This window comes from Alligator mississippiensis, chromosome 10, assembly GCF_030867095.1.
Source record: "Alligator mississippiensis isolate rAllMis1 chromosome 10, rAllMis1, whole genome shotgun sequence".
Taxonomy (NCBI): domain Eukaryota; kingdom Metazoa; phylum Chordata; order Crocodylia; family Alligatoridae; genus Alligator; species Alligator mississippiensis.
The window spans coordinates 10,597,449-10,612,781 of record NC_081833.1 but is presented as its reverse complement, the minus strand read 5'-3'; the positions used below and the strand labels follow the sequence as shown (position 1 = coordinate 10,612,781).

At 40.6% G+C, this 15,333-nt stretch overlaps 1 protein-coding gene across 7 annotated transcripts in view; it reads right to left on the bottom strand.

Annotated features, from left to right (window-relative positions):
- Positions 1 to 6,475: 6,475 nt before the first annotated feature.
- Positions 6,476 to 15,333, bottom strand: part of SFSWAP (splicing factor SWAP) — a 97,573-nt gene continuing 88,715 nt past the window's right edge. For all 7 annotated transcript variants that reach the window (XM_014598471.3, XM_019486657.2, XM_019486658.2 and 4 more), the window contains 3 exons: positions 12,495 to 12,665; positions 11,713 to 11,785; positions 6,476 to 8,131 (listed from right to left, as the gene is read on the bottom strand). In XM_014598471.3, the coding sequence (XP_014453957.2) occupies positions 8,066 to 8,131; positions 11,713 to 11,785; positions 12,495 to 12,665 (310 nt within the window). In that variant the 3' untranslated portion in view covers positions 6,476 to 8,065. The remainder of the gene's footprint in view (positions 8,132 to 11,712; positions 11,786 to 12,494; positions 12,666 to 15,333) is intronic.

Here is a 15,333-nt window from a genome sequence, read left to right as displayed (position 1 = left end):
TATGCTGGGCCTCATTACCAGCAGCAGGAAAACTCTAACCTACACTCACAAGAGCAGATGAGACTCATGCTCCAGTTTAGTACATTCAGCAAGCTACATGCTTAACACAGTTTAGCATGCAAGGATATAACAATTAACATCAGATTGAAGCACCTGAGGGACCTTCTCTCCCTGGTTCCCACTGTAGAGCAGATGGCATTTATCCTGCTGAAGATCCCATTGTATCAATCTGAAGGGACTGGAGAGGCCTCTGCACAGAGGATTTGTACAGGATTTACCGGCATCATGATGCTGTTTAGTAATTGCCGAGCATGGGATGTCTTTAGGTCTGGGCACTCACATGGAAGCCAGCAACAGACACTTGGATTAAAAACCTGTTGTCTCTAGTGCAGTGTTTTTCAACTTGTGGCCCATGGACCCCTGGGGGTCCACAGACTATGCCTAAGAGGTCCATGGAAGGTGACCTTGATCAAAAGTATGCGACTACCCACATGTACAATTCAAAGGGGTCCACACCTCCATTTGAAATTTCCAACAGGCTCCTCACCTTCATTTGTAATTTTTCAGGGGTTTGCAAATGAAGAAAGGTTGAAAACCACTGCTCTATTGTGGCTAAAGTCATAGCAGTTGTACCTACTGGAAGTAGACACGGTCTTTTCATCCTCCATCCCACCCCAACCTGGAGGAAATCTAATACTAAGCCATTAAAATAGAGCAACAGACAGCAGAGATGGCCAGCTGCAGACTGCCTCCAGTGGGAAGCCATACGTATGAGTTACTCCTGGAGGACACTAATGGTTGTCCCTGTTTTACTCTCCAGCTCATCACTCTTGCAAGTGGAAGTCAGTCTTAGCCAAACCAAAGAGATAGGTAGGTGCGTGTTCTCCAAAGTCAGCAGTGCAATCACTGGATGTGACAGCATATACCAGTTGAAAATGCAAACCCTTAAGTAACAGAAATGCTGACCTTGAATTGTTTCTTAATAAGAAATCCTGATTTTCCAATATAGGGTGCATATACAATAGCAAATTCGGAGCTACCTAGAACTAGGTTTGGGGGAGACTTACCTTGCAAGGAGCAAAACAAGCAGAGACTACTGGGTCATGTAGCTTTCAGAATCCAGACCTAGCTCAATGGGCCTGCCACTCGCTCTGTGTAGCCTGCGCAAGTCATTGCGTCTTTCTCCCTCTGCCCCCATCTCTAACACCAAGCTTGTATTTTTATTGCTGGGCTTCTGTGCAGATTAACTATTGTTTGTTAAAGCATACAAAAAAAAAAATCCCAGCCTGAAAAGCAAATGTCCTCCTTCTCTGGAGAATTCAAGTCCAATTGTCAGAAAAACTGATGCAGTAGCACCAGGCAAGGTTATTTTTCCACACCAGAAAAATATAGACTCAGAGTGTGTGAAGAGTGGCAAAGGTCTAGGACTGGCAGAGAATAACCAGCACAAAAGTGAATTTGTCTATAGGGAAGAGGTGTCTGCACAGCTCCCATCTCACCGCACATGTACCGTGTCAGACTAAACACTGCCTTGGAGGCAATCGCTTCCCATGTAAGAGAAGAGGGATGAACTGGGATATCCCAGTTCATCCCAAGATTGCTGCAAACTAAATGAGGATTTGCTTTAGTTACTCAGGGCTTGCTTAAAGCTTGTAACAAAATGGAGCAGGGGATTTTATCACCTAAATTAATCTCTGGTGCTCACCTGGGGACAAGGAAATTAAGATGAAATCAAAGCAGCTACCTTTTCCGTCTTATCCTGAATCTTATCAGGAAACCCTTTGATGGCTGCATTTACAAACAGAACAGCGCAGGAGCAACACCCTGCCAGCTGGCCACAGGGGAAAGCAAGTGAGCTTTCTAAAAGACCTAATTAGTGGGGAAACAGGTTTCAATCAACTGGTCCAAACTGCTCTTTCCTTTATCCACACTACTGAGTCTCGCTGCAGTTTCGGTGATGAAAGCCATTTATTATCTGGAGGCAAAGCAAAATCTACAGAAACCGCCAACAGTTAAGCCCTAGTAGAAAAATAAATTCAAGCAGTGAGCATTCAACATCTAAAAGGACAATTTCACAGTGGCTTGTTGTGAGGTTACAGCCAACGTATTTTGGAGCTGAAAATAATGGCAGATGTCCTGGCTGATGTGCCGCTTTGCTCCCTGCTTCCAGGTCAGAAGGCAAAGAAATCTAGGAAGGTGGTGGGTGAATTAGCTCTTAAGAAAGTGCCCATGGTTTACAGATCATTCACTTCCTGGCACTTGAGTAGGTGAGGTCACATCCTGCCTGCAAGTGCTGTTGCTAAGTCGGGATAAATGTCAAGCCCAGCGTCATTGGACAGTGACCTTAGGTGTTGATATAACAGAAGCAGAGTTCAAGTGACTTTGCTAGAGAATGTCTTTATACGTAGCAACAGATGTGCTATATCTGACAAAGCATCCAGCACTGAGGATTCACAAAGTAGCAGGAGGATCAACTATGTCACTCCTTGCCCTACCCCCATTTGCTTTCTGAATTCTAAATTATTGGCACAGCTATATTTACAAACTGTGTGAGCGAATGGGGCCCATTTCTCCCTGGATACATCAAGTGGCAGCAGTGGGAACTAGAAACTACATGCTCCGGAGTAATTGGCATCAAACAAAATGTTATGCCACCCAGGGTTACAGCATGACAACTGATGGGAAATTGCCATCGAAGCCAGCTGACTGCAAATTGATCTCTGTGACTGACGGCTCTTTGACAGAGCCAGATAGTTCCATTCAAAACCAGTACGTCTGCGTCAGCCTGATGGAGGATGACCTACAAGGGGATGCGAGGACCTCTGACAGCTATTTACCCAAGGAAACAGAGTGGGTGTCACAAGGCTTCACACCAGCTCCACCCTTTTCACTTTATGCATCATCTTGCTGAAGGGTTTTCATTACAAGGGTATTTAGTACCTTCAAAGGAAAAGATTTTTGCGTGGAAGTTTTGTGGCTGCCTCTAGGTGGTACAAATGCAGATGGAGAATCTTTTCAGAAAACCTGATTAAGATTAGACCCGAGTCCTGCTCAGGCAAGCAAACCTGAAGGAGATGCATTTTTGGAGACAAAAGGGTGACACCTACTACTGCTTACTGCAAACCTAGGGCATCATTTCTTCCACAGGCTCAAGGCAAGATGGACAAGCCAAGACGCCTGACAACCTTTAGTGCCATGCTGCTCTGGCTTCTAGCACAGCACACAATTCCTGATTTCAGAATATCACCTGCAGCTGAGAAAACAGGATGCCTGCAATGCAAAGATACATCTTTCTTCAAAAGATATGGCAGGTCGTACCTTGGCCAGGAGGTTGGCTTATGTACCTCTCACTTATCAGTATTTGAAAGAGAGATTTGATTCATCATACACCAGTAGTAAGACTGACCTGAAACTACAGTGGATGGAAGTGTGAGAGCGCAGACTGCCGAAACAGTTAAACTATGCAGAAAATAAAATTATAAAACCATCTTAAAGGCAGAGAAACTGAACTGCTAAGTATGGTAAATGGGATTCCTGCTGAATCTGATAGAGAACAGAAGGGAATTGTATATAAGATCTCCAAGTCCTTTTTCTGGTCTGAACAAGAGAAAAAATGGGTGGTAGTTATCTGACAAACAAGCCTTGGGATAACTGGTCACAGGGTGAAAAATACCCTCTAATCCACATTTAGGAACTACTCTGCCTCGTGGAAGCAAGCTGATGCTTAGCAAATAGGGAACTAATGATTATTGAGTGCTTTCTACCACCCCTTATCTCAGTGGGATTATTTTCTTGGTGAAGGGAGGCCTTATGTATATAAAAGAAGTCGGTTGACACGCATGCCTTTCTAGAGTCTGTTTTTATCCTCGTGTGTGTGTATAATTTGAGGATAAAAACAGACTCCAGAAAGGCACGTGTGTGTCACAGCATTCAGGCCTCTGGTGGCACATAGCGCATCTCAAGCCAGTCTCTTGCTGACCCATGAGGGATAGATACAAACCTCGAGTCCTCGTGGGTCTATATATTTTTATCCATATAAACACATATATGTACAGACATAAACAAGTTTGAGGATAAAAATATAGTCCTCATGGGTCTATATCTAGAAATATAGTCCTCATGGGTCTATATCTATCTAGTACTCATGGGTCAGCAACAGATTAAAGACTGGCTTGAGATGCACTATGTGCCACCCGAGGCCCAAATGCTAAAGGACAACAACGAATAGTCTGGACAACTCTTGGATCACTGAGTGCTAACCTGCATGACAGCTGTCACACATACATGCAGGAGCTAAGCCAGAGTTTCCAAGCAAATGCTTAGTAAATTAAGCCATGCCCCCAGTGACGCATTCAATTTGAGATGCCAGGCACTCAAGTTGCATTACTTGTTATACCTGAGGTTAAGCATTACGTTTACAGCAGATAACACACATAGCGTCTATGAAGACTCGAAAATAAAAAGTGGCTTCAATTTCTAGGTGAGACCGTAACACACAGAAATTATGCTGTTAAAGCAGCCTGAGCCTTTTTCAAACAGACCATTTGGTGGGCTGAAAAAACCAGCAAAAATACTCTTAAAAAAAATTCCTGGAGAACACAACCACCCTTGGGACAGTGTTAAATGCGAGCAAGCTGCAGTAAACGATAAAAACACTGTGCGAAAATGCCTTTTAATGCTAAATTTTCCTGGAGCTAACACTCCATCTCATTCAGCGAGGACATACTGTGAAGGGGGGAGGGGAGAGGAAGACAGAGTTACAAAGATAGAAAATAGTTTAAGAAGTCATTAAACAACCATGTTTTCAGGGGAATAAATCCAAAATAGCAGCAGAAAAACCCTATTTTACTGTAGAGTTGGGTGAGTCTTTCCACCCCGTGATATGACAAACAAGTGTATAATTTCATTATGAAATTGTGGCATCTGGGAGGGGAAAAATACATTTAGGTAAATGTTACCACGCACAATAGGCCACAGTAGCTGGCTTCAAAATCCACATTTCATTCTTGTTCGTCCACCTGTATCAAAAAGCACATCAGCGCTGTCTCATCAACATGTAAAAAACAACAATCAAACAAAACAACCCTCCCTCCGCCCCCAACCTTTCCTTGGCTATGAACTGGTTGAAAACATCTTTCTTCCGGTGTCAAAACAATTCAAAGCTTTCACAATAAATTACACAAGAGCTAGATATCAGAGGGAAATGGTGGATGCTATGGATGTACATTACTGATTAGATGACTTGGTTTCATTGTGTTTTATGTGACCAATAAAATCTCTCTGCATTATGCATGGTGGAGTGTATTGCTCAGAGGACTGTAAGCTCTGCCAGTTATTATTGGCTAAATTAAAGTTAAAGAACTGAGCTGCTCCTGCTTTTACATACGGGGAAACTATTCTTTTCTCACTTTATGTAAAACATACAGCAACTAACAACGCAGCTGTAGCTGTCCCAATCATCAGCCTCCCCAAACGTGGGATTTTATGTTGCCCCAGGTTTCCCCCTCGCACCTTGAATAAAAGAAAAACTTGTGTTGGAGCTACCAATCCTTATGGTTCTTTATAGTCTAGTCACACACTGACCAAGTCTTGAATAAGAATAGATTTTGCCACAGGTATTTCTCTAACAAAGCTTTGAGAAGTGAACCCATTCTCTCCTCCTGCTCGAAACTTAAAAAGCCCTGAACGGCTAAAAGAAAAGAGGGGCGGTTATCAAGTTGATGGATAGACTTTCCTACATGGCATTCATTTCTTTGTGACAAAGACGCCAACTAGACAAGCCGCTGAATGGGCGATGCGATGTAAAAGGCTGCGGCACTAACCAGACAGAGAATTTGAGAATTTCCAATCACGCATCCATACGCTATTCAAGGCAACCAATTCTTGCTTTAGTTCACTGAAAGCATTAGTGAAATAAGAATGGCATCTTAGAACCATGGAAATCGAAATAAAAACATTAGTTATTCCACCTTCCTTAAGTCAGTCATCCTGGTCATACTAACAAAGATCCTAAGGATGGAAACATACAGGTGGAAAAGATCCTAGGCCTTCATCACTAGTAAAAGAAAAATCAGTCTTGCAAACCAGCCCAAAACATTTGATGGTGCATCTAGTTCTCATAGACGTATTTCATGCTAGCAATCTGGCAACTATTTTCTCATCTGGCATCAGTTTGTTTTGCCTGAACAAAATCAGAGAGGTAGGTAGTAGCACCCAAACTCCAACCTCATTCTGCCTAAACTAGCACCAAGCTTTACAATATTCGAGTTCAAGCTTTACTTCTTTAAAACTCGTACTGAGTTCTGCACCCCTGGTTCAGAGACCACCTCTTCATCACGGCGCTAAAGTAGAAGCTCTTATTTCCAAAAGGTCCCCAAGCTGTGGTATTCCCTATTTAGCATATTAATAATGCATTTTTATGGTTCCAATTGTAGCATCCTTTTATAGAGAAATCAAAATGAGTGAAATCCATTCATGCGCATAAGTTGTCCTTTAATTCTCAATATTCAACACTGCCAATTTGTACAAAAGGCCAAAGCATCCAACTACCCCAGTGCATTTTCAGAAAGCCAACCTCTAGAAAGTCAGGTTCATTTAAAGATATTTCAAACGGAATATGTGAACAAGGGTATTCAACACCTTTGAAAATCTCAGCCTATTTTTCTTCTCTCATACCCCCACCTCTGTTATTGATAGTTCCTTGAAGACATTTTTGAAAAAAGCAATACATCATAGATTAGCTTCGCCCGCTCTCCAGTATCGGCTCAGACTAAAACACAATGAAACAATGGTGATAAGCCAATGTCCCAAAAGCTTCATTAAAACATTATCTTCCATGTACCGATTGAACCAAAGAACCTTCCTCTTCTGCCTATTATGACATTGACTGTGCTGTACTTTATTATTAAGACATGCCTCCTTTTTAAGTCCTAATCCCTCTAATATAGAGCTCACAGAAACTCATTTTAGAGGTTTATGTAACAATTGTATAATGACACAGCTCAGTCATAATCTAAGGGAAAAGGACCATTGTCTTTAATTGTTATCTTTTCAGTTATTGCTTTCTGTAGCCACTTTCAATCAGCTTTCAGAATGCTTCCATCCCATTTTTAAAAGATTATTTAAACGGTCTCACTAAACTGTGTAGAATGCATAACAAATGGCCTTGTAATTATATCGAGTTCATACGCTTGCAAAAAACATAACTGGCATTTGTCATTGACAGTTTACAAAGGCAGGATAGCATGTCTCCGGACCTTCAAGTTCATTGTTCTAACAGTATGAAAAATGTTAAATGAAAAGATTCTTGTATCTCTGGAAAAGATGAGTCTATTGAACAATTGTAAAAAAAAATACTGGCTTTTCAGCAGATGTGACTGGAGAGTGCTGCATATTAAGGAAAAGGGGCTGTGACTCCAACACACTTCAAAGAGACTGCACTGCAAACAGTCAGAGCACCAGCTTAATAATGGACAGAAAATTCTGCGGTCCATGCACAAACCTGTCTGCTGAGCAACAAGTGTGCTTAGATCATTTGATGCATGAAGGAAGATGAAAGGTGTTTTTCAGCAACAACACTGCCTGAGAGAGTAGTGTAAAAGGAAGAACAGTTTAAAAAATTAAAGAAAAAGAAATCTAACAGCAAAAGAAAGTTGCTCATAAAAAAAAAATTAAGGAACCTACACAAAGTGGGTAGCTAATAAAAGGTGTTTTTCTCCTTTTTATTGTGTAATACTTTATCACAGAAACATGATACTATTTACAAATATACAGACTGAGACTGCTGGTCATAAAATGTTACTGGAGAAGTAATCAAAAATCAATTTACAAAACCCAGAAGCTGTCCAAAGAGAGATTCTGGCTGGAAAAAAAAAATCAAAAAAAAAAATCAGTGAAGTTTCAATGGGCCAGTTCTGTACAGAAAGGTTTTTAGCTCCTTTAAGATCTGATCAGATCAGAATGAATTGCAACCACGTGAGCTAAGCTCAGTTGGACACTTGAGACGAGGCAGTTTTTCAGATTGTTCCTTTCCATATCAATCTCTTGATGGTCAAATCACCAGGTCTCAGGAGGCACTGGTCGGGATGTTTTTGGAAGCTGCAAGCATTGCTCTCACTTTGGCCATGAGATCCTGCAGGAAATGGGAAAAATGGGCAGAGGTTTTCGTTTTTAACTGCATCATTCATGAAATACTGCAATATGTACAATACTTTAATTTCAGTGCTTACTATTAGCTTTACATTACTCAAAGCTATTTCATATTTATGCTCAGAAATTTTTTGAGTTACTCAGCAATGCAGCACAATGACTTTTCACATGTTACTGAACTCCAACATGATTTCAGTCCCAAATACTGGCACGGTATGCATCAGTTCCTGGGTAACTAGAAATCACCAAGGAGGTTAAAAAAAGAGGCTTCAAAACCCTGGCTGGAGTTTAGACAACATCTTTCACACTAAGACCCCTTTGATGGAACCTGGACATGCTTATCATCAAATAGCTCAGACTGCACTGGGGAAGGGCCCTCTATATGTACACGAGCAAAGCTGAGTGTGGCAGCAGGGAAGCAAGAGTCTATTTTGTTTTCAGTTTTATGATGCTGTAGGAACAAGGCCCCTCACCAAAAACTACAGTGAAGGGGTCTCAAACATACAGGTGGGTAGTTCCAGTGGGTGACTGGATTTCAGTGTGTAGTACAACTGAAACCTGGTACATCGGTCAGCAGCACAACTGACAGTAAATGAGCAGAATGAAATTTCACTCTAAAAATCTCAGTAGGAAAGGGAAGCAAAAGCCGTTGAGAAGAAGTATTTGAGGTCAGTGTGCGGAAAGAATGGAATCCTGGCTCTGAACACGCACAATAAATGCGATGGAGCAATTACAACGAGCAGCCCGAGCATGAGATCAGATTTCCACAATATTCCAGTTCCAGCAGCCCCCGCTCAGAAGACTGAGACAAGCCTGCAGAAATTCAAGTTGGCCTCCAGGACAGGTATTTTAAACAAGGAGTAGGGATGGTTTTTGCACAGGAGAAACAAAAATAAATGCACCCCATCTGAAAGAAACCAAGAGAACCGGGAACATTTTCTTAGTGGAGCACTATACATGAAGACGCGATACCATTAATGTCAGCCAGTAGGGTTACATATTACATGTGGGACTCGTGAGATGTGCATGAAGCAAATATAATTGTCAAAGGAAATCTTTGCAAATCCTGGAGCCATAACCTGTGACAAAAATCACAAGTCATTTTAAGGGTTTATTATCCTGTGTGTAGTAGCAAGGCCTCACAAATCAAGAATTTCCGTGGAAGCCAGAATGACCAAGTAGAAGCCGCCACTCAGTGTCACAGCACTTAATTCCATTTTGACAGGATCCAGAAACAACACATGACAAAGGAAATGTAATTTTATGTAAGCTGCACCTGGCGGTTTCTGTGCCGCCCGATTACTACAAAATATAAAAAATGCTGCTGAATAATGAATGCCAAATTACTAACAATATTTACTTTAAAAGCATAATACTTCCCTTATTGTAATGCGCAACAAAACCATACTTAGCTCTTGTAAAGCATTTGCCAGCTGTAGACCTCAAGTCACTTTACGAAGGAGACCTGTATCATTAACTCCATTTTACAGACAGGAAAACAGACAAAGGGGGGCGTGCTCACCATTGGAAGGAAACCCATCACAGCAGTAGCAGAGCCAATGCTAAGCACTAAGGAAATTATCTTACTGGGGACTGAGAAATTTGGACCCCTGAGAGTGATCTGTACAGGGTAAACCAGACTGAAAGTCTTATGCATCCCCCCCTTTTTTTAAACCAGTAGTTAAATTCTGCATTTCAGCACAAGGCTGGAGTTGCCAGAGGCATTTGAACCTACTACAACCGAGGGGCCCAGGTCAAAAGCTAGTATGTGCTTGGAGCAAAATGACACGTACTGAGTACACCACATACCATAAGGAAAATGGTCTATCCAGGACCTGCTTGTAACAACAATTAAACCTACGCTTCAAGTATGCTTTTCTAATTGCCCGATATTTAATCTACTCCAAGGACCATGACGTCCCTCACAGTCTCTCTCTGGTTGCTTTATTTTTTATTCCTGTTCCTAGTGTCTTCCTACAGGAAAAAGCAAAAGAAGTTATTTTGGAAGAAGGTTCTTCTGACAAAGCCAGCGATGGGAAAGGCCCTAGCCACTTATGTACAAAGGAATTATATTCACAAAGAGGCTAATTTTCTGGTAGACTCATCAATTTCTACACAATGGGAAAGAAAAACAGAGCAAAAGTCCAGGGGTGAATTTTTCTACAGCAATTACACTTTTTGAAAAATGACAAGAGTCATGGTTAGGGCATAATCTTCTCTCTCAAACCTGACACACAATCCAAAGTTAAATACACATTTAAAAACAAAGCGAATGAGAATTTTTGAAAGCAAAACCATGGCTTTTTAAATGCATATAAAAATTTTAACATAGGTTATTTTTTGAATAAGTGGTATGAAGGAAACTGAATGCATTAAAGAGCATTACAATCACTACTTCGGTTAGCTTACCAAGCAAGCATTTAATAAATGCTCATGGGGTTACAATCCTGCAGTGGTTCAAAGCAACCAAATACACTTCTAGATTATGTTTAAACAGCACATCAGTCTTGCTGCAGCTATTTACAAACATAGGCTTTGTTGTACCACTGCAGGTACAACTTACTACGCTGCACCCCCTAGTTCAATCTACTGCTAACTTCTCTGCTACATCCAAGCACAGAAACTGCGGTGATCTTCCTGTCGCAAAAAATTGCTCATCTTGATGGCAGTACATTTTTGGAAGGTGTTACAAACTTAACTGTTGTCCCTACCTCGAGTAGGCAGAAAATAAATGAAGCAATTTCTAGAAAGAGCCTTTTCTAACACTTTTTTACCAACTCTCGGGCCTGGTTAAGCTCTGCTCACCAAGACAAATGTTTGAGCAAATATGAAGAGTAACTAGCATACAACAAGCCGCTCTGCTCTGAGAAGCAGCTTGATGTCTGTGTTTGTATTTCAGCCGCATGCTTATCAAAATGTGCTTTTTAAAAGAAAACAAAAGTTATTTTGCCCCCAACTGCCAGCCCCGCAATTGTAACCTGGCACCAAGCTGAGTTTTATTTTTTTAAACACCACCAGCATTGAAGATGCTGCAGGGCAAAGCAGGCTCTCAGTAATGCATGCCATTTAGGTGACTAATGGGCTGATGCAGGTGTCAAAGACAGCATATTTTGGACTCCTTTATCTTTACTGTTGGTTATTGTTCATGGTAAGGAAAGAAATCGGCTTGACTTTCCGAGGCCAGAGAAGCAAGGAAGGAAGGAAGCAAGCATTGCAGGGAAAGAAGCTGCAGAAAGCTAGAGTTTCTTCTAAACTGAAGAAATGTAATATTCAGAATAACAGTGAACATGGATCCTCACTATATTTAAAACTCAACCTTGTGTCATCAACCCCCACCCCCCAACAACTTAATGGAGTACGATACAGAAGTAGAAACACTTCATTAGGCAACAGTGAAGGGATTTCTGGAATTCCATCCAGGAAGAGCACACACCAACTGCTGCAGCTTCCTTAGCCTGACGAAGGGTTTTTGAACCTGAAAGCTTGCTTAATAACTATTCTCCAGCCGTTTAGGTTGGTCTAATAAAAGATATCAAATTCACCCAAGGAACCTTGTCTGCCTACCTGAGTTATTTTACTTTGCACTGAAGACACAATTGCAGAAGAGATCTGGCCATCTTTTTCCTGAGAAACTCCCCTAAAGACAAAAACACAAGAATTAGAAGTTTCCCCAATGCATTTTTTAAATCTAGATCAAGTGATTGTGCCATTTCCTTTGGTGTACCAGCCTCACTGCACTTGCAGTGCAGACATGCCTTCAACTCCAGGCAGTTCTTTAAGCCAAAAGGACACTGTCTCATGTGGCTCAGACCAAGGCTATAATGGGACTAGGGTAATGAAATCACTAATGAAGCAGACTCAGCTGAGGAAAAAAAATATAAAAAAAAAAATAAAAAAATCAATGCATACAAAGTTCTTATTTTGGCAATTTTGACCACATTTTTCAAGGTCATAGCCAGGTTTTGGAAGGCTCCATCATACTACTGTTGCTAAAGGTGTTATTGAGAATCATTCTGGAAGGAGAGCACAATCCCTGGGTTTCCTTCGCATTAATCTCTCAAATTCAACACAGTTTTTTTTTCCTCTGGACAATTTTCTGTAACTTGTCTTTTGACTGGAACATTAAGTTTGGCTTTTGAAACATTTTCAGTTGTTATTTGACCCAAAGAATACCAGCGAGCTCTCCAATTATCTCAGGTCACCAGCACAAATGGTTTCCACCTTTGTACACAGTCCTATCTTCCCGGTGCCCTGAGTATTTTTCATTATAAATCCCTGTTCGAAACACACATTCATGGTCAAAAGCTGTCAAGACTTTCAAATGATATAGTGAGAGAGAAAGTTACCTGGAGCGTTCCTGGCTGGATTCCCTACTCTCCACAGGAGAGATGCTAGTTGAATGTACGGAGTTTTTGTGCGTCGACTGTTTGCTTGGTGACATGGACGGCGAGTGAGATCTAGCTTTGGACTTAGTACGTGATCTAGACCGCCTCTTCTTCTTCTTTTCATGGGGACTTCTGAAAAAAGTTTATTGGCGATGATTAAAGTGTTTTAAGTTTTTTTTTTAAAAAAAACCCAGCTAAGTAGGAGCGATGTTAGACATTTCTAAAGGATTTTCAAGCCCCCTTTAACATACTTGTTCAAAGCCTCCTGCATGATGAGTAAGTGCTTTAACAGCCATGCACTAAATCACTGTTTGCATGATAGTGTGGAGAAAAGCATCCCCAAAGCAGATCTTCCTATGTATGGACCCTTTAAATTATCCGATTTTCACATTTCAATCCAAGAACTAGGTACAAAGATTACTTGCTCCTTGCTTTATGTCAGAAGAATGCTGGAATTCAGCTATTGGCCAATACTTGATACTTTGAACAGACTTTGAAAGAAGAGGCAAAAAAACTCCAATGACACAATAACCTGACTACGGGGAATTTTCATCCCCCCTCTTCTTAAGTCATCAGCTTTATGATCAGACGCACAAGGGTTTATATTCACGATTCTCACCAATAAGTCAACGCCTAGGGGTTACTTTTTAAACACATTATTTCTGCAACCAAAACTCTGGTATGACGATCTTAAGAAGTCTTAAAAAATTACAACCAAGTTCCTGCATAATAGTCGCACAATCCTATCCAAAGCAGCACGCCTCAAACTGCTGTGGGTAGATAAGGCCACTTTATACATGCACAATATATACAAGATACAAGAACAGGAGCAAGGAGCTTAAAGGACATATAAAAATATTTTTATTGTTGATGAAACAAGGGGACAACAAACGTATTCTGAAACGATATCTAGCATTCAACTGGAGCGCATGAATTCTACTAGCAACACTGCAGACCGAGTTGTGGAGATCCTTATATCTGGTTATAAACTTAGTCAGTAAATCACAAGGAAGTAAAACTGAACTTACTCTAATTAGGATTACTGAATCACCTTCATGCAATAATTCAATGTGTTCAGGCCCCTGCAGCCTGCTGGGTCTTTTTCTATTTTTAAACCTTACAGCAAAGCAAATTTACCCTACACTCTTAACAGTTACAATCTACTGGCTGAAGGTAGGATTTTTGGATGCTGCTTTGTTGCAGTGTATCCCGACTGGTGAAGTCTAATACTGGGCTACTAAACAGAAACTCCCATGGAAAATGAAGTAAGAAGCTAAAAAAATTCTTCCTTCTTGCTCATTTACAATGAGCAGTTATTAGCAGCCAAAGGTCAATTCAGGAGTCAGCAAAATAAATTGTTCTTATACAAACAGTCTTTTGTCTGTATAGTATTTAACTCATTAAATAAAAGTAAATTCAAAATACTACAAAACGTAAGGAACACAGGGTAAATATAAATAAAATATTGCAAAAAAATACTGTGCATCTCTGAAGCTTAAGATTTCTCCCACAGATTTCACTGCTCAAATACTAAACTTTATGATTACAAAAATCTTTCACGTGTAGTTGAATTTTGAGAGAGGAAAAAAAGCATTACTCACAACAACAACAAAAATTACTTACGGCTGCTATGTGTAAATGAACATCACAAATTCAAATGCCAAATACCCTTCCTAGTCTCATAACAAGCTAAGCCATGAGATCTCATACACCTTGACTGGTTAGTTGTCTCTCATAGTTGTTAAGTTTCAGTATATTTTTTATGCTGTAACCGTTCTTAAAAAAATATAAAGAAGTATTTCATAAGAAGCCTTCTTCAAAAATGCTATGCTTTAAAATTTGAAACCAAAATGTGAATTTGTAAATAAGGAGCCAAATACCATCATACTGACCACGACTGCTCAACATTTCACAAATCATAATTTACTTTTCACCTGTTTCGCAAACAAATTATAATTTAAAAAACTTCCAGAAACAAAAGGTCAGGGTGAAAGCATTGCTAATACCTTTAAATAGAAGCCAATCTTTGCGTCATGCTTTGATATTAAAACACTTCGACTGATTTGGACATATACTATTTAAAATTTTTTGTCCTGGGGTAATTGGCATTGGCAATTCTGACAGGTAAGACAGGAAGATGAACCGTATTGGAAAGCTCTAATCAAATTTACTCTGGGAAGTATGTCACACACCTTCTAAACAGCTAGTCAGTAATATGGCAGGACAAAAAGTGGCATTCAGGCCCCTAAAACTGACATTTTCCATTAAAAAACCACCTTACAAGCCAGCCTTTGCTTGCATTTCCCACCCCGCATCTCACTAAATCTTAGATGACTTGCACCTCTCTGAACTGGCTGCATAATCCAAAACTCGCCCCCGTCAGATGTCCTAAGAACAAATCTAAGCATTTTAAACACACCCTCTCTTGTACAACAATCCTGGCTATTCAGCATTTTCACTGATAACGTCCTTGTCCTGGACTTGAATCTAGTTAGAGCACTGCACTGTTTCTATTTGCCTAACACATTCCTTCCAGTCCTCCTCTCATATTTTTTCAAAGTCACCCTTCACATTCGAAGTAAGAGAAATACACATCAGCATCATCCACTCAGATAAAAGACTGGGTAAACAGATGAGCTTTTTAATTGAGTCTTGAAGACAATGAAGCTCTGCTTCCGTCACACGATTAGGGATAATGAGTTCCAGAGCTGAGATGCATACATAAAAAATTCTCTGCCCCCAGCAGCCACACATCTACCTGCAAAGTTAATTGCCTGTGTAACATGGAGCACTGACGCAA